General features: G+C 42.5%; 1 protein-coding gene across 6 annotated transcripts in view; it reads right to left on the reverse strand.

Annotated features, from left to right (window-relative positions):
- Positions 1–16224, reverse strand: part of CPLANE1 (ciliogenesis and planar polarity effector complex subunit 1) — a 200493-nt gene extending 184269 nt beyond the window's left edge. For 3 of the 6 annotated variants that reach the window (XM_053297186.1, XM_053297187.1, XM_053297183.1), the window contains exons 1-6: positions 16078–16223; positions 8165–8302; positions 7332–7467; positions 6401–6520; positions 4453–4679; positions 3707–3813 (exon numbers count right to left, since the gene is read on the reverse strand). In XM_053297186.1, coding sequence (XP_053153161.1) covers positions 3707–3813; positions 4453–4679; positions 6401–6520; positions 7332–7467; positions 8165–8245 — 671 coding nt within the window. In that variant the 5' untranslated portion in view covers positions 8246–8302; positions 16078–16223. The other 3 variants (XM_053297185.1, XM_053297184.1, XM_053297188.1) reach the window with 3 other exon arrangements.
- Between the last annotated feature and the right edge of the window lie 6769 nt (positions 16225–22993).

Raw genomic sequence — 22993 nt, forward strand, 5'->3', positions numbered from 1 at the left:
CACCTGAGAAAACCCATCTTTTCTCCCAAGCTTCCTCACCTTTTAAAAACTGTCTGTTTTAATTTTATGGTTGATTTTAAACTGTTGATTTGTTTTAACTTCTATATGTGTTTTAATTGTTTTATGTTAATCACCCAGAAACAAAGGTTTGGGGCAGTTTGATGAATGAATGAATAAAATAAAATAAAATAAAATAAAATAAAATAAAATAAAATAAAATAAGGTAGGCCAGCACACCAAGTAGCGGCTTTACGCATATCAGAGAAGTTAACTCCAGACAAGTGGAAGGTGGTGTTACCCCTTGTTTCTCATAATAAGTGAATATAATCTGGACCTGCCATTCGGATAGTATTTGTCTGGGATGGGCAAGTAATCTGATCGGTGCATTGCATAGAGGCTCAAAGGGGGCCTCAGTGAGAGTAGAGAGGACTAGAGAGAGACTCCAGGCTCAATAGGTTTCCTCACTGGCGGAAAAAGGATATTTAATCCTTTCAGAAAACTTTTAACATCAGAATGGGAGAAAAGATATTTAGAATCCCAACCAGGATGCATCGCGGAAAGGGCTTACATATTTAATAGGAGAATTAGAAATCTGGATTGTTAAACAGAGGTGAAGTAGAGAAGGACTTGTCATACGGATGCTGTAGATTGATAGAATCCCTTGGACTGTACGTAAATTGAAAACCTTTTCCATTTGCAGCTGCAATTGCATCTGGTGGAGGCCTTCCTTTCATGAAGGATGTTATCTAGAAGTTCAGCCTCCACACAGTCATATTCAAGGGCCCTGAGGCTGTGGTGAAGGACAGTGTTGTTGTTCTGATGTAGGAGGTCTGGACATTGGTGGAGACAACAGTGAAACCCCTGTGATAGTGCCAGGAGGAGAGGAAACCAGGGTTGCCTTGGCCACCATGGTGTCAGTAGAATGCACTTCTTTTTGTGGAGTAGGAGTTTGCTTATGACTTTGGATAGGAGCGGGAAGGGTGTGAAGAGGCAGAACAGATTGTCCTTCCAAGGGACCTGAACTGCATCTCCCAGGGACTCTTTCCCCACTGCAGCCTTGGAACAGAAAAGTGGGCATTTTTTTGTTCTGTTGTGTAGTGAAAAGGTCCACCTGGGGAGTCCCTCACTGTTGGAAGAGAATGGTGAGGACATCTCTGTGTAGCTCCCATTTGTGCTGGCAGGTTGCATCAGACTCTCTGCTGAGGGTGTCAGCCAAAATGTTGTCAGCACCCTTTATGTGGAGAGCTAAGGGGTAAATTTGGTGGTGAATGCACCAGTCCTAGAGTTGAACAGTGAGACTGCAGAGGGACCTGGAGACTGTGCCCCCCTGATGGTTTATATATGCAATTCTTGTGGTGTTGTCTAGTAGCACCTGACTTGTTTCGCCAGATAAAAGAGGAAGGAACAACTTCAGGACTAGGAGAACTGCCAAAAGCTCCAGGAAATTGATATGTACCTGTTGATGGTTCCAGAAGCCCTGCGTGTGAAGGCCTGCACAATGAGCCCCCTAGCCATTCGGAGACGCGTCTGTATTGATGGGTATTGTTGGTGCAGTTGGGTGGAACTGCAGAGCCATGCTGAATTTTCTGGCAGAGTTCAACAAAGAAGAGACTCCAACACCACTTGGTTGTCAACATCTGGTTTGAATGTAGACAGGAGCCATAGCTGGATGTGTTTATGCACACTCTGATGTAATTCACTGTTAATGTGCAGGACACCATCAAGCCCAAAAGGTACTGAATGGTCTATGTGCTCAGCGTCAGGTTGGAGACAAAGGAGTGAACAAGACTTACTATTGCAGGTCGTCACTCTTTCCAGGAGAAAGGCATGCTTGAGCTCCATGTCGACTATTGCCCCATGTGTGGAAGAGACTGCTGAACTGGACTTTTTCCCAATTTACTTGGATGCCCAGGTTGTCCAACAGAGATCGGACCTGGCTGATATGATTGGTCAGTAAGTCCCTGTTGTATGAAGTGATCAACCAATTGTCTAAGAAAAGGAAGATGGAGATTCCCCAAGTCCTCAGATGGGCAATAATCATGCTTATGTATTTCGTGAGTATATGAGGAGACATGAAAAGGCCAAAGGGGAGGATGGCATATTTGTAGATCTGGTCTCCCACAGCGAATTGGAGATATTTCCTGTGTTGGGGACATATGAGATCTAGAGTGGCAAGCCACTTTTCCTTGGAAAGGAGGGGAAGAAGTTGTTGTAAAGCTAGCATTCAGAATTTCCTGGTGTATATGAATTTGTTTAGTAAGCGTAGGTCTAGGATTGGACGTAGACCATCTCTTTTGGGAAAAGTATCACGAGCAGAACTGAGCATTGCTCATCAGGAACAGAGGAAGCACATTGAGGAGTTGTAGGTACAGTGGGTTGCTCAGATGGAATATGTGTATGGACCAGTGCAGCAGGAGGTGGTAGTGGTGGATGGACTGGAACCGTAGGTTGTGGTGCTTAAGGTTGAGGAACAGGAGAAAGGTACAAAGGACACCTATGCCCATCCTACCTAGGGCACTGCAAAAGACTATAAACATGTAAACGTGCCTAAGCCACCTAATGGTGCAGCAGCGAAGTAACCTGCCTAGGGAGCAAGAGGTTGCTGGTTCAAATCCCCACCGGTATGTTTCCCAGACTATGGGAAACACCTATAGCAGCAGCGATATAGGAAGATGCTGAAAGGCATCATCTCACACTGCGTGGGAGATGGCAATGGTAAACCCCTCCTGTATTCTACCAAAGACAACCACATGGCTCTGTGGTCACCAGGAGTCGACACCGACTCGATGGCACAACTTTACCTTTAAGACAACCTATTTTTGTAATCTACTACATATTCTTAACTGTATAGAAAGCTAGAAAGCCTCAGACAGAAGCAGTCCACAGTAACTGAATAAAACTTTAAGTCTTTTCTTTTTACAAGCCTCTCTGAGTTGGTTTTTAACTCAGGAAAAACAGGGACCGAAGGAGGATTTTCTCTGGTACAAACACTTCCTCAAATGTTCAACAACTATCAGATTTCTTACCACGTGTAAGATTACAAGTGGAGGGTTGGTGGTTTTTTTTGTATTTGCCCAATACCCAGTTACAGAGGAACCTTGGATTTACAGCACCCAATCCACTGGTCAGGTTCTCTGCAAGTTTTAGGGTGCTTGGTGACAGCATTTTGAGTCTACCGATATTACAGAATAGTTTTAGGAGAAGCCTAACCAGGCAGCTCAGCAGGGATGATTCAGCATTTCTTTCCCTCACGTGAGTTTGCTCTGAGCTCAAGGCTTTAATCCACTACAGCACATGCAGCAGACAGAAAGACTATGGGAAAAAGTGGTATTCTGGCACCAAGAATACCGAGCGCGCTATGCGTGTGAAGGGCAGAGTTTCACAGCACTTCAAGGAGTTTGTGAATCCTTCCATGGGGACTGCTGCACAAGTGCAGAGCCCCACGTTGTGAAAAATACCAGACCACCACAAAGACCTATATATATTGCATATGCACAAGGATAGACATACATGCTAATTATGTATATATGCAAACACTATATATATGTATTGTTATGAATTTTGTTGACAGTTTTATGAATGAAAATAGTTCAATTCATAAAGTACCATCTATCATGTTATTCAAATCATATGGCAACACACATCAAGTTTTTTTTAAAAGGCATCAGAAATCTATGTTATAGTATCGTAAATATTTCAGACTTACTTAGCACTTGTGAAACTGATCTCCTGCCATCTAATTTCCAAAAATGTCAGCATCAAATGCTCCTCAGAACAAAATGCAAAACAACACAAGCAGCAATCTCCCAGCACCTGCCAGAGAATCAAACTAAATATTTAATGATAAAAGAATACCCATCATGGTTATCAATCTTGGTTAAATGCTGTTTAACAGCAGCAGCTTGATCAGGATTGCCTGGAAATTCCAGGTTCTCATGTCCACGTTCCTCGGCGATTGCAGTTAACTTTTTAAGCATGTTCCTCATCATTGTGAAAATGTGGCCTTTCTTTCAGGCTCCATCAAAGGTGTTGGTCTTGCCCTAACCACCCTGGGAGCAGAAAGGATGACTTTCTGAAAGGAACTGGAAACAAGACACTACTCTCCTGACTTTGTCTTGCACAAGCAAGTGAAATAGTAGAAGCCAGCATCCCCCTCTCCAAGATGGTCATTTAAATAATGAAGACTAACAGAAACACTGGTGATAAATTAGGAAAATGATCTCAGTGCTTTTCATCTCGTAAGGAGTGGGAGTCTGTCTGCTTAAGGATGAAACACAAAACATGGTCCAAGAACTAAGACAACTCAAGCCTCAGAAATATAGCTCAGACTCTAAGCTGAGGAAAGTCTCCACAATGAAAAGAACTACAGAGCTGATGACAGAAAGGGTACTAAATTTTAAAGACAGTTTATTGATTCCCAGTGAAAATCATGAGAATTATTTTATATTTTACCTCATTTTTGATGAAGTCTGCTGTCACTGAAGTTTCTCTGTCTTCAGCAGATGGTAACACAATTGATGCTTTGGGAATAATTTGTGACCACCGTCCCATCAAGAGATGTTTAGATGATGTAGTTTTACACACTGTGCTTTCCCACAGAAAGATATGAGCCATTGGAGTAGTGAGAAGCACTTTTTGTCCATTACCGGAAACATACAGGTGCAACCTCATAGAACATTCTAGAAAATAAAGTTGCACATGTACAACATCTCAACTTTTATATTATAGGTGAGCCCAGTTATCCCTGGGGGAACTGCGGATAAAAGGGTATTTTAAACTGTGGATAAAACGTCAGCAGGATGGGGTGGGGGCTAGATTCCTGGAGGCTGGCAAAAGGGGCAAAAACTGTGGGGGAAATGCTGGGAAAAGGCAAATAAAGTACCCTACCATGCTCCATGGATGTCAAGCTCTCTAGGAATGCCACTCCCAGTAAACCCCCCCCCATTTTTCCATTTAAAAATCATGGGGGGGATGCTTTTTAAAGAACAAATGAGCCACAAAAATGGCTCCTCTTTAAAAAATGGTGACTGGGCATGACCTCTGGGGTCATTTCCAGCCATTTGGAACCTTGGATATGTGGATTTTAACCCTTTTTAATCTGTGGATAATGAGGTCGGGTGTCAATTAGACACCCACGGATACACGGAACCACAAATAGTGGTACCGCGTAAAGCAAGGTGCACCTTTAACGGAAATAATTTGTTAGCATCTTAGATGATATCAGTGGATATAAAAAACTATTAGGGTTAACTTTGTGTTTGTTGACTTTCATATAATAAAAATATTAAAGCTAGAGTATACATGGAGTATCATATATGTTTCATCACTTAACTAAGAGTCCTCCTCAAACTTCATTAATTAGCAGTACAGGAGAACCTCATTATTTGCAGTTCCACTTATCCACAGGTGTCTAATAGATACCCGTTTCCAGTATCCACGAATACTAATGGGTTAAAACCCATGTATCCGTGGTTCCTAGAGGGCCGGAAGTGACCATGGAAGTCACTTCACCATTTTGTCCTGATGAGAGAGGATGATACAGGAGGAGCCATTTTGTGACTCATTTCCTGGGGGCGAAACCAACATTTCCCCACAATTTTTTGTGGTTTAGGGGGCCATTTCATCCTTTGGAGGGCATGCCTGGGCACATGGGGGACCCATGGAGCACACCGCAGTAAGTTTGGGGCCATTTTTTAATTCTCCCCTCCACCCTGGACTAGGGATGTACATAGAACTGGTTCAGAGGCCCTTTATGGGCCTCCAATCCGGTTCAAGGAACTGGTGATTCCACCAGTTCGATGGTGGGGCATGTCTAGCTTTAAGAGTGGGGGAGGGTGCACTTTCCCCCTTCCTCCGCTTTTCTCCCGCCAGTGTCCATTTTTTTAAAAGCCCATCGAGGTGGCAGAGTACCTCTCTGCCGCCCCATTACCCCCATTTTCCGATATGACCAGAAGTCTCCGATGCTGCCTCCCCGATGGCTTTCTAAGAAACAGACACCAGAGGGGGAAAGTGGCATGAGGGATAAGTGCATCCTCCCCCACTCTTAAAGCAGCACCCTTTCCACCTTCGAGCCTCCCTGCCGTGGTTCTGCGCACATCTCTACCCTGGACCTAATCCCCCTTTCCCCATAGCCCTAATGACTCTTACTCGCAGTTCTGTTACTCGCAGTAGTAGGCAAGTAAAGGAACCCGAACGAGTAATGAGGTTCTCCTGTATAGTCTATTATAAGGATTGCGCACAATAAGAGCAATGATAAAGGTTAGCTTAACAAATCCTTATCTCCTTCTTCAACAAAACATTAAAGAACTTTAAAATGCATTAATAATATGTATTCATTTTCAGTTGCCAAAATAACTGTTTTGCTCATAATTTAACAAATATGTTATTTGAATATTTCTACCTTGTGCTGCTATAATTACTTCCTTAGATTCTTCAGTTGCAGGAACAGTTGTTGTAGCATCTTGGTCTTTGTTCCAAAGGAAGAGCTCACCTGTTTTAAGTATCCCAGCCAGCCAAGCTCCTGTTTGAATAAAGAGAAAAACACTTAACATAGTACAAACATTTTAGACTTGAGTTTTCCATTTTATTTAGTCTCAATCTTTAAGTGGCTTCAGATCAAAAGTATGTTTATGGCAAGGAAAAGTTTAAGATGGCACCAATGGATCAATTAGAGAGCCAACACATTTTCAATGGTTAGTTGGGCCTAGAAATGTGTAGACAGAATATTGCTCACACAACAGTGCTTTCCAATGAGCTGCTGTTCCCCTCACAGCCTACTGTGCCCCCTGACAAGCCACAACTGACATTCAGGGAAACCTCCAGAACAGCATGAAATGTGATGTGGAGGGCAGTGTTCTCTCTAACAGAGTACAAGTAGTAGTTGACTACAACTCCCAGCATCCCCAGCTGCATGTCTTTGCTTGGGGATTATGGGAGTTGTAGTCAACAACATCTGGGAATCCCTGTTAGAGGGAACACTGGTGGAGTGCTGCAGTGGAAGGGGGGAATAAGCCGTTACCTTATTGTAAGCTGTTACCTTATTGTAAGCAATATACTGCATTGCTTATTAATACGGATCCTAGTTCAAAGATGCTCTTGCCCAATTTCCCCCTCCTGCTATAGCCTCCCACACCACATTGCAAATCATTTAAGAGGGTCTCCTGATCCACTGGAACAGCTTTTCTGGGGGCACAGAGGGTACAAGATGGGACAAGAAAGCCCCACTGTCTAAATGACGTTTCACTTGTACAGCTCTGGATCCGAGCCATTCTTTCATTTAAATAAGTCCAGAAATATATTAATCATACAACTTGTTCGTGCTAATACTTAACCGTTTCTTGATGATGTTAACATAACAACATTTTTCAGCAAGGGACGTAACTGGGGAACCTCCTTCTTTGTCCTTCCCGAAAGCAGGTTAATTTCATTTATATTTCTGTCATCTAAAAGAAAAACTGCCTCCTTTTCCTATTATTAAAATAAAAAACAAAGTATTTTATTTCAGGTGTCTACTTTCTAATTTTTTAGAAAGGAAAATCATGCCTGAACAAACAACTATTGTGCTAGAATTACAAAAACAGAAGCACAAAATTAAATGTTAACACAATACTTGCAATCCAAGGGCTTATGTATACCAGAAACTTTCTGTACTCTTCTACAAAAAGAAATACTCCACATGCAGACAATAATTCCCCACTACATGGGCCATTCCCTGCTCACAGAGAAAATGTGGAAGACCCTGTGGGACATGGAGGACCGAGAGGACACAGGAGGTGCTAGACTGTAGCCAACAGCCTTCAATACATCAAAACATAACATATATGAAAAAAAGGAATGGTAATACAGATTTCCCATATAACAAAATAATGTGAGAAGTTTTAATCTTGCCAACCTATGTGACAGGTGTAGCAATAGTGGCAACTTTGTGTAGCAATAGTGCCAACACTGAATTTCCTACGGAACCTATAACTTTGCTACCGTTTTTCAAAGAATGGCTTCTTTGCTAAATAATCAAACTTGGCACACGATCTAACTAAGTTAAGCACTTTTAAACCCCACTTATTTTAACAAGGGAGCTCAGCTTTGCCTAGGCTGTGCCCCCACTATATGTCATATAAAAAAGAATAGATTAAAATACAAGATAAAAGATATATAAGAATATTACCTGTCCCAGCCAAGTTATTCGAGGCCATGGCTTCCTTTGCTTGATACAAGTGGAGGCTAAAACTTCTAATTTAATCTCCATGATTAACACTCAGAGTAGCCATCAAACCTTTTTTTTAATGAAGGTCTGCCAATTTGCCTGTAAAAAATGGTTAAATGTATTTAATGTTTGAGACATTAAAAGCTGAAGAACCAGTCTTGTCATATTGACGTATCATACAAACGCACAGGAATTATTTGAAAATAAAAATTCAGTTATTTGTATCACACTACTTAACTAGCAAGCCAGAGGTTGCTGGTTCGAATCCCCGCTGGTATGTTTTCCAGACTATGGGAAATACCTATATCGGGCAGCAGCGACATAGGAAGATGCTGAAAGGCATCATCTCATACTGCACGGGAGGAGGCAATGGTAAACCCCTCCTGTTTTCTACTAAAGAAAACCACAGGGTTCTGTGGTTACCCGGAGTCAACACCGACTCAACGGCACACTTTACCTTTACCTTACTTTAACAGAGTTCAGCAGTATTAGTGACCCTGTGAGCCAACCCCCAAACCACACCAGGCTTATGGGGATGGAGGGAAGAGAAAGGGCACCCTGATGGTTGAAGGGGGATACTAGGACCCTACCAGATCCCTTTGCTACCTTTACAGGCTGGGAATAATGAGAACTGGACTGGCATGCTTTGACAAACCCAGATTCAGCTACTGAAGAATAAGGGAACATTAGGAGTTACAGAACCAGATGCCATGCAAGGAATACTGAAGTCTTTTGGTTGCACATCGGTGTCAATGGCACCAGACTTTTTCCCCCCACATACAGAAAGCATTTATATGAGCACCACATTTAGCCCCAGGAGTCTCTGGAGGACAGAGATTTCTGCAATTTGCCCTCCATGCAGGGTGGATAAAAATCAATGATTTTTAAAAAAAAAATAAAAAAAAATGGATTTTTTTTATTTAAATCAGATTTTTTTAAATAAAATGCTTTTTGAGGAAAATATATTACCATCCAAAGGTTATTCCATCATGAAATAAAGATTAGTTTTTTAATTATGTAGAATAAGGCTGTATATGTTTAATTTTTTTGGTAAATAAATTCCATTAATCCATTCACAATGTCATGCTCTTCCAGAGGTTTTTGTAAGATTATTGGGCAGTTTCTCTGCCTACAAGATATTATCACAGATGCTTGGTTTACTTTTGCAGTTCTCAAAACTGAATTTGACTCAGCAGAGATCACATGCCTCTTCTTCACAGCAAAAATGTTATGACATGAATAGAGTTGAGAAAAAGACCTTAATCCTATTGTTCTACAAACCTATGAAAACAGAATCAACCCCTTCAGTGCTAAGTTTCAAGAAGTTCAGTGAAATAGAATAGAAACAATATTTTTCTGATTGTTTGGAGTGGAATAGACCTGCACAAGAAGAAAGTGAAACTAAGTGTGAGGAGGGAGGGGCAAGCAGACAAGCAGTACAAAATGAAAGTGAAACTTTCTGAGCACAATACTGTATAGCCACAGACAGACAAGTCTTTGGATCTTTTTGTGTGTATGACCTGAGGTTTATCACATTCTTTCCTTGGAGGAAAAAACCTATAATGGCAGCAGGCCGTAAAAGAGACCCAGTTTGGCAATATTTTAATGAAGTTCCTTTACCTATCGGTAAGGCAGGCATGCGTGCAAAATGCAAACACTGCAACAAAGAAATGCAAGGCCTGGTGGCCCGAATGAGGCAACATCATGAGAAGTGCTGTGATGAAGATGACCAAAGAAACACATTTGAACAGGCAGGATCTTCAGGTTGGTAAACATTTTTATTGAATCATATAATATTTCTAAAGACTGCCTTGAACTGTCATGTTTGAGCAAAATTATATTTCTTATTATTACTGCATGTTACTGTCATTTGGTACAGTTATGAAGAAAAGCAAATATTCCTTTTGGGGCAGTGCTGTGTACAATAAGCAGAAATTGTATAAACAATAAAATAACAGCATTGACTTTTTTGTTTAGGGGAATTCATGGATTCTGGAAACTATCCACCTTCAAGATCACCATCCTCCTGTTCTAAAGTTTCAGAGTTATCCATCCAGGATAGTGCTTCATTAGCATCATCATCAGACACCCACAGCCACATATCACTATCACCTAAAAGAAAGAAAAAATCCTTCCCTCCTGGAACCACCATAGATAAGTTTGTGATAAAAACTAGCAGATTAGAAAAAGAGTTAATTGATGAAAAAATTGCCCAGTTTGTTTATGCAATGAACTCTTCTTTCTGTCTGACTGAGAACTCACATTTCATTAATATGGTTCAGTCACTGAGACCAGGATACAGTCCACCCAGCAGAGCAGATGTTGCAGGGAAACTGCTGGATAAAGTGTATGACAGAGAAATGGAGCAATGTGCAACAACTCTGGAGGATAGAATTGTTAACCTAAGTATTGATGGGTGGAGTAATGTCCACAATGATCCTATTGTATGTGCTTGTATAACAACAGAAGAAGGGAAAGTCTTCCTTGCACAAACAATTGATACGTCAGGAAATGCACACACAGCAGAATACTTACAAGAAGTGGCAGTAAAAGCTATAATAACATGTGAACAAAAATTCAAATGTCTAGTACACAGTTTAGTCACAGACAATGCTGCAAATGTATCCAAGATGAGAAGAAATTTAGAAGAGCAGGAAGGGAATACAAAGCTAATAACATATGGTTGCAGTGCTCATTTGCTGCACCTCTTAGCCAAAGACTTAAGTGTTCCAGAAATAAAGACTAATGTTGTTGAAATTGCTAAATACTTCCGTAACAATCACTTTGCTGCAGCAGCTCTGAAAAGGATGGGTGGAACCAAGCTAATGCTCCCACAAGATGTTAGATGGAACTCTGTGGTGGACTGTTTTGAGCAGTATATCAAGAACTGGCCTATTCTGATGACAGTTTGTGAACAAAATCGAGATAAAATAGATGGCACTGTCACGGCCAAAATCCTCAACATTGGGCTTAAGAGAAATGTTGAACATATGCTGAGCATCCTGAAACCCATCTCTGAATCTTTAAACAAAATACAGAAAAATAGCTGTTTTATTGCTGATGCTGTTAAAATTTGGAAAGAACTGAGTGAACACTTAAAAACAGAACTACACATGGACAGAATTAAATTACAAGCATTAAAAAAATGAATGGGACAAGTACTGTCTCCAGCTCATTTTTTGGCAAATATTGTCAATATCCAGTACCAGGGTCAAAACTTAAGTGCTGAGGAAGAGGAGTTAGCTATGACATGGGTATCCAGCAATCATCCATCTGTAATGCCAACTATAATAACCTTCAAAGCTAAGGGGGAACCATTCAAGAAATATATGTTTGCTGAAGATATTTTAAAGAAAGTCACACCAGTGAACTGGTGGAAGTCACTTAAGCACTTGGATTTAGAGACTGTTCAAGTAATTATTTCACTTTTAACAGCAGTAGCTTCTTCTGCAGGCGTTGAAAGAATATTCTCTTCCTTTGGACTCATTCATTCTAAATTGAGAAATCGTTTGGGACCCGATAAAGCAGGAAAGCTTGTTTTTCTTTTCCAGATTATGAACAAAGAAGAAGATGAAGATGACGAGTGAGCTACAGAGGACAGTATTTGAGTTTTTCATGTGTAGGCTGGGCTGACAGTCTTAGTTTCTTAAAATATATATATTTTGTTTAGCCAAATTAGTTAACAAACATGGATGTTTGTTTAAGCAAATAACATATGCTGTAATGTTATTGTTTCAATTGAATAAATCTATTTAAATTGTTATTATTAAGGTAATGATTATTTTTCTCCTTCCTAAGTACAACAGAAAAGTTGTCCAAATATGAATGATTAACCTATTAAACTGGGGATAAAAAAACTAATATGAAAAGTTGTTATTCTAAAAATCTTCATCTACTTGCATATTAAAGTTATACCAGCAAGAATTAGTCTTTATGTAGAAAACTATGATTTAAATCAAGCCTTACTGACTAGTGATTTAAATCGTGATTTAAATCGTGAATTAAATCAGTTTGATTTAAATCAAATCCACCCTGCCTCCATGCATGCAAACAGTGTGCTGGCAAAGAACATGTGCAGTTTTTCTCGACTTCATGCCATGAACAAACGTTAATATTAGATATAAGCAGTTGTAGCTACAACAAGAAAGCCTAAGGCAGACTACACTACATGATATGACAATCTAATGTATTGAGCAGAATGCTGCACATATGGGTCTATGCTGCAAGCAATTGTTAAGACATGTCTCACTATATAAAGCCGTCTGCTTGTAGAAAAAAGAAGGAAAGAAGGGGGGGGGGGAATTAGATGTTCAGTGTTAACTAAATTTTTATGTCCCATCCTTTAAGCCAATGTGAAAATCATCAGGCTCTTCCAGGAGATTTTTTTTTTTTAAGCATGCTTTTCAGCTGGTATTGCATTCTACCACTGATCCAGAAACAATAGAATCAAATAATGTCCTCACATTATTTGCAGCAGATGTGAGAGGGAGTGTAGAACTTAGTGATAAGGGGCAAAATTCTGCAACAATATTAATAAGTATTGATAAGGTGGTAGCTTGGTTTGGCAAAAATTTTAGGCTGCAGAAGTGAATACAGGTGTAACTCTTGCCCTCTGACTGTCAATGTTGCTGGCAGGCATTTCCTAGCTCCAGATGTGGCAATACTGGCAAGACAGGTAGAAATTGCTCAGGAAGTATTAGACCTTACAGCACAGAGGGGATAAGGGGTATTTCCACATGGACATAGAAGAACAAGAAACTGCAAGTGACACACAGCTGATGTAAAGGAAAGCAACATATATCAGGCACATGAACAGGAGAGAATAACCAATTAGGGATACACAAAATTGGGGAACTAGGGTTTGTACTAATCAAAATGAAAACCCCAAATTTCAATTATATGCAGATGGGATCTGAGGTATCAGAGACTGACACGGAGAGGGATCTTGGGGTCGTGGTGGACAGCTCATTGAAAATGTCAACTCAATGTGCGGCAGCTGTGAAAAAGCCTAATTCCATGCTAGGGATCATTAGGAAGGGGATTGAAAATAAAACGGCTAATATTATAATGCTCTTATACAAAATGATGGTGCGGCCACACCTGGAGTACTTCGTACAGTTCTGGTCAAAACATCTAAAGGACATTGTAGAACTGGAAAAAGTGCAGAAGAGGGCAACCAAGATGATCAGGGGCCTAGAGCACCTTTCTTATGAGGCAAGACTACAACACCTGGGGCTTTTTAGTTTAGAAAAAAGACGACTACGGGGAGACATGATAGAGGTCTATAAAATCATGCATGGTGTGGAGAAAGTGGATAGAATGAAATTCTTCTTCCTCTCACACAACACTAGAACCAGGGGTCATCCCATGAAACTGATTGCCAGGAAATCTAGGATCAACAAATGGATGTACTTTTTCACACAACACATAATCCACTTGTGGAATTCTCTGCCACAAGATGTGGTGACAGCCAACAACTTGGATGGCTTTAAGAGGGGTTTGGATAACTTCATGGAGGAGAGGTCTATCATAGGCTACTAGTCTGAGGGCTATAGACTACCTCCAGCTTCAAAGGCAGGATGCCTCTGAGTACCAGTTGCAGGGGAGTAACAGCAAGAGAGAGGGCATGCCCTCAGCTCCTGCCTGTAGGCTCCCAGTGGCATCTGGTGGGCCATTGTGTGGAACAGGATGCTGGACTAGATGGGCCATGGGCCTGATCCAGCAGGGCTGTTTCTTATGATCTTTAAGATATTTGTCAAGAAGTTATGAACAAGCTATGATGTAGTGGAATAAGGATTTAAGAACAGTAAGGTGGATGAAATAAAGGTTTCCAGTTCTTTGGAGCAAGCCTGCATGCTCTCCTGAGAGCTAGTCACTTTCAGCCGGTTAAAATAAGCAATTGCATTGTTTCTACTTCATCCTTTCACTGGTTTGTGGTGAGGCCTTAATAAACATTTTTCCTTTTACCTTGTGCTGGTTTGAGACCATAACAAAGATTGATTGATTGAATAAACTGTATTTTTTTAAAATGGGAGCAATGAATTCTGATCATTTTCTTGGGAGTCAGAGTAAGTGGCATGGCAGAGAAGAGACTATAATACACTTTAAAAGATAAAGAAATGTTTGCTCCCGAACTAAAGAGTAGTGAGCTCTCAGTTTTTAAATAGTTACATTAAAAAAGAAAGAAGGGAAATATGCCTTGCATGGTGGGGAATTACTGCGGGAGGAGTAGGATTGCTATACTGATGAGTTTCCATAGGATTACATACTCACATAATATATTTCATACTGGAGTACAGTCATTTTGTAGCGAGAGTACAGCCAACAAAAGCTCCCATTACCTCACATTGAAGTACTCTGCAGAGATATTCATCGCACTATATTCTGAGTGACAGTATGCAGGCGAGAGTGAGAAAAGGCTTTCATAATGCTATAGAGCAGAATCTGGCATGTAATTTTGATTACTCTTCATCCTATATCTTATGGGTGAGAGTGTATGTGCAGTCAGACATTAGCTGAGACCTAGAGACTTTTATGGGGCTCATAATCAAATCCTGCTTCCATCTTCCTTGTGTGTATGATGCAATGGCTAGTGTTGGACTAGGACCACAGAGACACAAGTTCAAATTCCCACATGAAGCTCAGTGATTTTCCTTGGCATAGTCACTGTCTCAGCCTAAGTAAGCTGCATCAAAACTGCTGCGAGGAAGATCTGAGCTCCTTAGAGAGGATGGCAGGATAAACATGAAATTTAAAATCAAGAGTTCACACGTGGGGTTGCAACCATATATACACACTAATAGCAGCAGTCTCTGTTGCTGGCTTCAGCTATGGATGGAGAAAAAAGCCCAATACCAGCTGTTCACTTTGCCACTACAAGCCCTTCCTTTAACCTCAAAATGAGGCTTGGTTGTGGTCAACGCAGAAAGTAAGAGAAAGCAGTCTGCACATTCTCAAGGGTATCATACACAGTTAATGTACAGAATTCACTGCCACAAGATGAGGTGATGGGCAAGAGCTTAGAAGGCCTTAAAAAGGAATCATGCCAACTCACAGAGGAGCAATCAATGGGCATTATCCATGATGGCAGAACCTCCACATTCAGGGGCAGCGTATCTCTGAATATTAGATACTAGGGAGCAACATAAGAGGGCTGTTGCCTTCATGCCCTCCCTATGGGCTTCCCAGAAGTTGGCCACTATGAGAAACAAAATGCTAGGCTTGGTAGACACTTGGCCTCACCCAGCAGACCTCTTCGCATCTTCAAAGGCACTGACGCGATTTCATTTAGCACCTGATGCCAAAACAGGACTAAGGAGGAAGGCACTTACTCCTTACAGCCCGTTGCCAACGGGAGCAACGAAACCTGGAAAGGGTTTTGGGGGCGTCTCTAACATAAGAAGGTAAGAACAGCCTTGCTGGATCAGGCCCAAGACCCATTCTAGTCCAGCATCCTGTTTCGCACAGTGGCCCACCAGATGCCTCTGAGAAGCCACAGGCAGGAGTTGAGGGCATGCCCTCTCTCCTGCTGTTACTCCCCTGCCACATGAGCGGGTCGAGCAAGAGGGCACAGCCATCTGTCCCTGGAAGGAGGGAGACGGCAGAGAGTGCGCCTTTACGCAGCGCCACAACCTCCGACCCCTCACCTGAAGGAAGAAGGGAAGAAAGGAAGCAGAGAGGGAAGGAAGGAATCAGGCAGGCAGGCAGGCAGGCCCTTCTCTCCCTCTCCTCCTAGGGAAGGAATGGTCGGTTTCTTATCCCTCCCTGGCAGGCAGGCGGGCGATTAAATGTCTTTAGGCGCAAGAGCTGAAGGCGTCCCCCATCATGTCCCCCCCGCTCCGTTTCCCAGGGAGGGCGCCCCCTCACTAACCCACCGCGCGCGCCGCCGCCTCTTCCTCCTCGGCTCCAACGGCTCTTCTCTCTTTCCTCGAGGCCCCTGCAGCTGCTCCCGGGCAACCAGCCCAGGGGCGGAGCGGTGGCGGCGCCCAATGCGCATGTGCCCCCCATAGTTATTATTCCCCCCCTTCTCCTTCTCCTCCTCCTCCTCCATCCCGACGGAGTGGAACCTTCTCTACTCGACAGGGGAAGCACGGTCTTAAACACGTTCCCACAGTTGTTGCATTCCAGGAGGCTTTATTACGGCCAGGACGGCGTGTGCATCGGACAGCAGCCTGTTCGGAGCATGCTGCTGTCTTCTTTTGCGTTCCAGACAGCTCCCGTGTCCTTTAGTTTTCGGCCCGCGGCCGGGACTAGTCTGACCCGCCCTCCGCAACATCCCATTGGTTCTAAGTCGTGCAGCGCAATCTTCAGCATTCCACGGTAGGAGCCTCAGTCAGCTCAGCAGGCTTATTTAGAATCCGAAGTACGTCCGACACCGAATTCAGTGATGCTTTTTACCCCACGTGAGTGTGCATGCGATTGCCTCCTTAACTCTTGACAGAGCAAGCAAACACACCTATTATACACACACAGTCTCATGGATGGTACAACGAACCAGTTTATTGCGGCATGTCAAGGGCCAGCATGTCAACGATGGTTAGAGCACAATCTTGCTTACCCAGAAGCGAATCCCACTGTGTTCCCTTGGATTTTTACTCCCATGTAAGCATTAATAAAAGTGCAGCCGAAGTCTGTTACAGCAAACACAAATAATGAGTCCTATGGCAACTTAAAGGCAAATTGAGGTATAAGCTTTTGTGGGAGTGGGTTCTAGTCCACAAAAACTCGACCCCCAATTAAGTCTTTAAGTTAACTCGTCCCCAAGTTCCCTTTTTGTTTCTATATTGATGACTCGGAAGTTGATCCCATTGAATTCAATGAATAGGATCCACAAGTAATTTCTTCCTTGTTTTTTTAAGGATCATGAACTATTACTGTTGAATATCAAACACATAAATGGTCATGAACTAGTCAGATCCTATCTATATTTTATTACTATTGAAAATCAAACACATAAATGGTACTATACAAAGTTACAGAAAAACAAACAAAAACCCCTACCCCAAGTAGCTTACAATCCAAACTCGAGAGTGGGGGGTGGGGGAAGCAATAATAAAAGAGGAGGAAGAATGTTTACATGTTTGAGCTTTCAGCACAATCCAAGCTTAAGCAGAAGTTATCCCCATTTGGTTCAACTGAACTTACTCTGCAGTATTACTATGACTTGTTTCTGTACAAATGTTACTGAGTTCAGTGAGGCTTAAAAACCTAGTATACTTTTAGTTGCAGCTTGCAGCCTAGCTTTAGCTATGCTTCTTTGAAGGAAGTTCCTTTGGTTTCAACCTTTTCAATTGGCTTTATTTCCAGGTAAGGATCTGTAGTGTCTTGGTCAGCCTGATGGATGATCTCCAATTGGGTATTGACAGAGGGAGTGTGACTCTGTTGATCCTTTTGGATCTCTCCGCGGCTTTCAATACATCGATGAAGGTATCCTTCTGGGTTACCTGAGGGAGTTGGGATTGGGTGGCACTGTTTTCCTCTGACAGATTTCTCTGATAAATCACTCTCTGACAGATTTGAGATGGTGTAACTTGGAGACTGTTGCTCTGCAAAGCAGGAGTTAATGTATGGAGTTCCACATGACTCCATATTGTCTCCAGTGCTTTTTAACATCTACATGAAACCATTGGGAGATATCATCAGGAGATTTGGTGTAGAGTGTTATCAATATGCTGATGACACCCAAATCTATTTCTCCATATCAACTTCGTCAGGTAATGGCATAACTTCCCTAAACTGCCTGGAAGCAGTAATGGGCTGGATGAGGGATAACAAACTGAAATTGAATACAAATAAGATGGAGGTACTGACTGATGTGGGGATGGGGGTGTCAGAACTTAAGACATGATTTAGATCTGCCTGTTCTGGATAGGGTTACACTCGCTCCCCCAGAAAGAACAAGTATTTAGCTTTGGATGCTCCTGGATCCAAAACTCTCTCTGCCCTCTCAGGTTAGGCAATGGCCAAGGGTGCTTTTGATTAGCTTCAGCTGATACATCAGCCATGCCCATTTCTAGAGGAAAATGACCATAAAACAGTGATACATATGCAAGTAACTTGCAGGTTGGTTTGACTACTATAATATACTCTACGTGGGGCTGCGTTTGTATGTAGTCTGGAAACTACTGTTGGTGCAGAATGCGGCAGCCAGACTGGTCTCTGGGATAACCCAAAGAGACTACATAATACCGATCTTAAAAGAACTGCACTGGCTGCCGATATGTTTCTGACTGAAATACAAAGTGCTGGTTATTACCTAAAAACCTGGAAGTGCTTGGGTCCAGGATATTTAAGAGTGCCTCCTTTGCCATGAACCCTCTCGCCTATTAAGATAATCTGTGGAAGTCTGGTAAAAGCCACAACCAGCTTGTCTGGTGGATACTCAGGACCGGTTGCCCTGGAGCTCTGGAATGCACTCCGTTAAAATAAGAATATCTCCATCTCTGGCTGTTTTTAAAAAGACCCTTAAACCTGTTTTCTCAGGCTTGTAATTAATTTTAATTGGTTTTATATTTGTTGTATTTTAACTTATGTACACTGGCTAGGGATGTACATGTCAGGTGGTATAGAAATACGATAATATAATAAAATAACCTAACACACCAATTCTCCAGCAGGGAAGGAGTGCATCCAACAGCAGGTTGCTTATTCCTCACTCCTAGACAGGGCCAAATCAGAGACGTTAAATGCCCCCTCCTTCCCTTGAGTAGGAGCTGCCTCCCATGGAGTGCCAGTTCCACCCTGTCTTGCTCCAAAATGGGAGGTTAGCCATAGTGCTCTTTATTATATCTCTTTTTCTTTCAATCTCATCTCTATCTTCTGTGGTTGAGAGTGGAAGTTCAACTTCATTTTTATTTTATTTATTTATTGAACACATTTATATACCACCCCAAACACAAGTCTCTCTACTCGTTGGTAGGCCAAAACAAAAACAAACAACCTTTCAAGGGTTTTTGTGGCCGGCCGGAGCATGTTGACCAGAGAGGCCCTCTCTGATGCAGGCAGCTCATTATTGGGCGCTGCCATGCCTTGTATCCTGTGCAAACCTTGGCAGCTGATTTCAGTGGTGGAGCCAGCCAAGAAGAAGAAAATGGTGAATGGATTAGCTTCCTCTTGGCAGACTGGGACTATAGCAGTGCAGGCGCAACAGTCACATTTGGCCCGACAGGGAGGTGGAGGCTCACACATGGCAACAGCTTTTACCCCCTGCAGTCCCAACCCATCGCCAGTTTCCCTCATCCCTGGGCACACTGCAGGACAGCCAGGAACCTAGGTTGAGGTAAGGAATGCAGCTTGCCCTCATTCTGATTTTACCTTCAAGGAAACCGGGGCACTTGCAGATCCCTTCATTGGAGACAAACTCCTTCCTAAAAATATTAAGAGAATGGCTGAGGGGAATGGTGTAGAAGGAGGTTGAGAGGGGTTTTTCAGATTCCTTAAAATCTTTGGGCAATAGAGGGCTCAGTTTAACGCCTCGGAACTCTCTTTCCTCACAGTCTTCTAGTTTGGGTACCAACAGCTCCAATTCAGCTCAGGACACAGGTCTCTCAAACTGTCAATTGCACTCTCGTTCTTACTCCTCTGAGAGTTCAGATAGGGGCTCTCCAAATCCCCGAAATTGTCAGCCCAGCGGGGACTCTCTTCCCTGATGGACCTAGTCCAGTCGTTCCAAACTCCATTCCAAACAGGGCTGATGCAAATTCAAATGCTAATCTGGAAACCTTTCCAGGAAACCTGGAAATCTTGACATAGCTGTTGATTTGGAGGCCTCTGCTTCAGAAGAGGCAATATCCAATGAGGAATGTGGGGAGCTGTCAATCTAGCTCCACTGCCTCTCATAGGCTCTTTAAACAAGAGTATCTTGCAATTCTTCTCCAGAATGTGCATGGGGTTTTAAAAGCTGATTCCTCCTCTAATGCTCAGCCAAAAGGGACTAGCTCAGAACAGTAACAGGAAGGAGAACAAGTGGTTTCTCCTAGTTCTCAAGGGTCTGATCTGCACATTCCTTGCCCAAATATTTTCAAAAAAGCTTTTTTTGAGGAGTGGGATAACCCAGCAGCCAGTAAGGCACCTCCCTTCTCTGCCAAGCCCCTGTACAGCATTTCTCATGGTTTCATGGGAACTTCTTAAAATTCCCCCTATTGACACTCCAGTGGCAGCCTTGATCAGTGGTGCTGTTTCATCCAAACACAGAGGTGATTTTCTCAAGGATTTTAAGGACAAATGTTGTAACTCCATTTTACATACTCACACAAAGCCTCCACTTTAGCTACGCATTCTTCCATGGCCACTTCTATTTTTGCGAGGGCATCCATCGTATGGGTTAAGGAGCTGGCAGAACTGGTTCCCCAAGGCAATCCACAGCTTCGCCAAGAAGCCTCTGCCTTTATGACAAATGCTAGCCTAGGCTCTCTTCAGTTCCAGTAAGAGTACTGGCAGCCAATGTCTCAGTCAGGATAAATATGTAGCTGAAGAATTAGAAAGTGGATCAGAAGTCTAGATCTAAAACTTAGCCTCCTCTTCGTTCTCAGGAGGAAAACGAGCTGGACCTCTTTGCCTCTCCATCCAGTGCCAAGCTTCCCAGGTTCTACTCAAGGTTTCAAGATCTTCAGGCACAGGGCATGGACGCTGTGGAGGAACAGTCCTCTATTCCTCGTAACCTTTTTACTGCTGCCATCAAGTGGACTTTTGGTATGATTGGGTCCACTACAACAGCCTTTAAAGGAAAAAAGGGGGGGACCCCAACACCATCCCTCAGTAGTGTGGAAAGGTTTATAGGTGTGGGGTGGAGACAATCAACGAGTTTGCTTTTTTAACAAGAAATTTACTTTTGGAGTAAGGGAGTCCTTTGTTAGATATAAGCAAAGCGGGAGGTGCATAGAAGGACATGTGTCCATGGAAGTTTGCTGCAAGAGGATGACTGCAGCTCTTGGAAGATAGAACTGCAGGGGTTTGATTCTCAACTGGAGTTTGCTGAGTTCAAGGAAAAAGGAAGCCAAGGCTAGTGGTCAGAAGTTTAGGGCAGGATAAAGTGGTTTAGTAAGAGTTTGTGTTAAGAGTTCCTATTTCTTTAGTGTGTGTGCTTTTGCATATTCCTGATACTGTTCTATTATTGTTTACTTGTAGCATAATTAAAATAAGAAACACTAGCCCATCCTACCTAGGGCATGGGAAAAGACTATATAAACATTTAAGTGTGCATTAAGACAACCTACTTTTGTAATCCTACTAAGTATTCTTAACTGCATCTAAAAGCTAGAAGCCTCAGATGGAAGCAGTCTGTATTAATTGAATAAAACTTTTTTCTTAGTTCTTAAAAAGGGGGAGGGGCCGAAGGGGGTTTTCTCAGGTGCAAACATGTCCTCAAATGTTCAGCAGCTATCAGTTTCTCACCATGTGTAGGCTTGCCTGTGGAAGATTTTTGCATTTATCCAATAGCAAAATAGAGTGTTTTCCCTGGTATTCCACCCCAAGCCCAGGGAGGTTCAAGCTCTGTCGATAAGATGAGTGTTGGCGGCAGCATTTTGAACCTACCAATAATACAGTATAGATTTAGGAGAAGCCTAGTCAGGCAGCTCAAGCAGGGTTGATTCAGCATTTCTTTCCCTCACGTGAGCTTGCTCTGAGACGAAGGCTTTAATCCACTACAGGGACAAAACGCCAGAGAGAAATCATAGCATATCCTTGACCTTAGGTGGGCCATTAAAATTTATCTCAAGCAGACCAAGCATCTCCAGCAGTTGGTGTCCTCTTCTATTTCCTTCAACACCTCTTCCCTGGGCAAAAAAGTTTCCTCTTCTACTTTTTCTAGGTGTATGAGGGCTTTCAGCATACTCAACCTCAGGGATCTTGCCTCTTTCAGAACTGACTCAATCAACACGTAATTCTGCCACATCAGCTGCCTTTTCTACACAAACCCCATTGATCCAATATTTGTCAGACAGCCACTTGGGCTTTGCCCCTTTATTCACCACTATCAGTTAGATTCTCTAATGTCCACTGACACAGCCTTTGACAGAAGAGTGCTACAGCGGGTAGTTGGGACTAATTGGCAGAGACCAATCCTCTCAGTGGGACAGAAGCTGATGTAGGTCATGCTGTTGGATGCACTCCTTCCCTGCTGGAGAATGGAACATTATGACTCACCTGAAGAGTCCATTCTCAGCAGGGAAAGGGAGTGCAGCCACCTCACCGTAGGGGTGTCTTGCCCTTTTTTTCTTTGTTGCTTTCTTTTGTTACGATGGTTCAAGGCACTTATTCCTTAGAGATCCCTTCCAATGTTCTTCCTGTTTAGGTTGAGATCTGCTGAGTGATTCCTTCATTGCTCTTTTCCTAGGATTCTAGTTCTTTCATATGTGTATGCTCCAGGGGAAGCTCCTTCTATTCGAGGTAAGGGGGGTGCATTTAAGGTCTCAGACTGGCTCTGCCTAGGAACGGGTAATGAGGAGCAACCAGCTGTCAGATGCACTCCATTTTCCTGCTGAGAATGGATTATTCAGGTAAGTCACAATGTTCCATTTCTGCTCACCTTTGCACTAAAGCTTGAGTTGCTAATTGGTAGCGCCAAGAGAACAATAAGACTCCTCCAAAACCTTCATAAAAAGTAAGAATTGTGCCTGCTTTAAGACTAAGAATTGCAATGCTTTAGGAGCTGTGGAGTATAAAATAATGGGGCAGTTACTCTCTAATTATGCATTTAAACTTTTTTATTTGGCAAGATAATTAAGTTTTAGTGCAAGGCACTGAACATATATTTAAATGGATACTGCCATTTCATATTTATTTAGCTAA

The sequence above is a fragment of the Hemicordylus capensis genome, chromosome 2, assembly GCF_027244095.1.
Source record: "Hemicordylus capensis ecotype Gifberg chromosome 2, rHemCap1.1.pri, whole genome shotgun sequence".
Lineage (NCBI taxonomy): Eukaryota > Metazoa > Chordata > Lepidosauria > Squamata > Cordylidae > Hemicordylus > Hemicordylus capensis.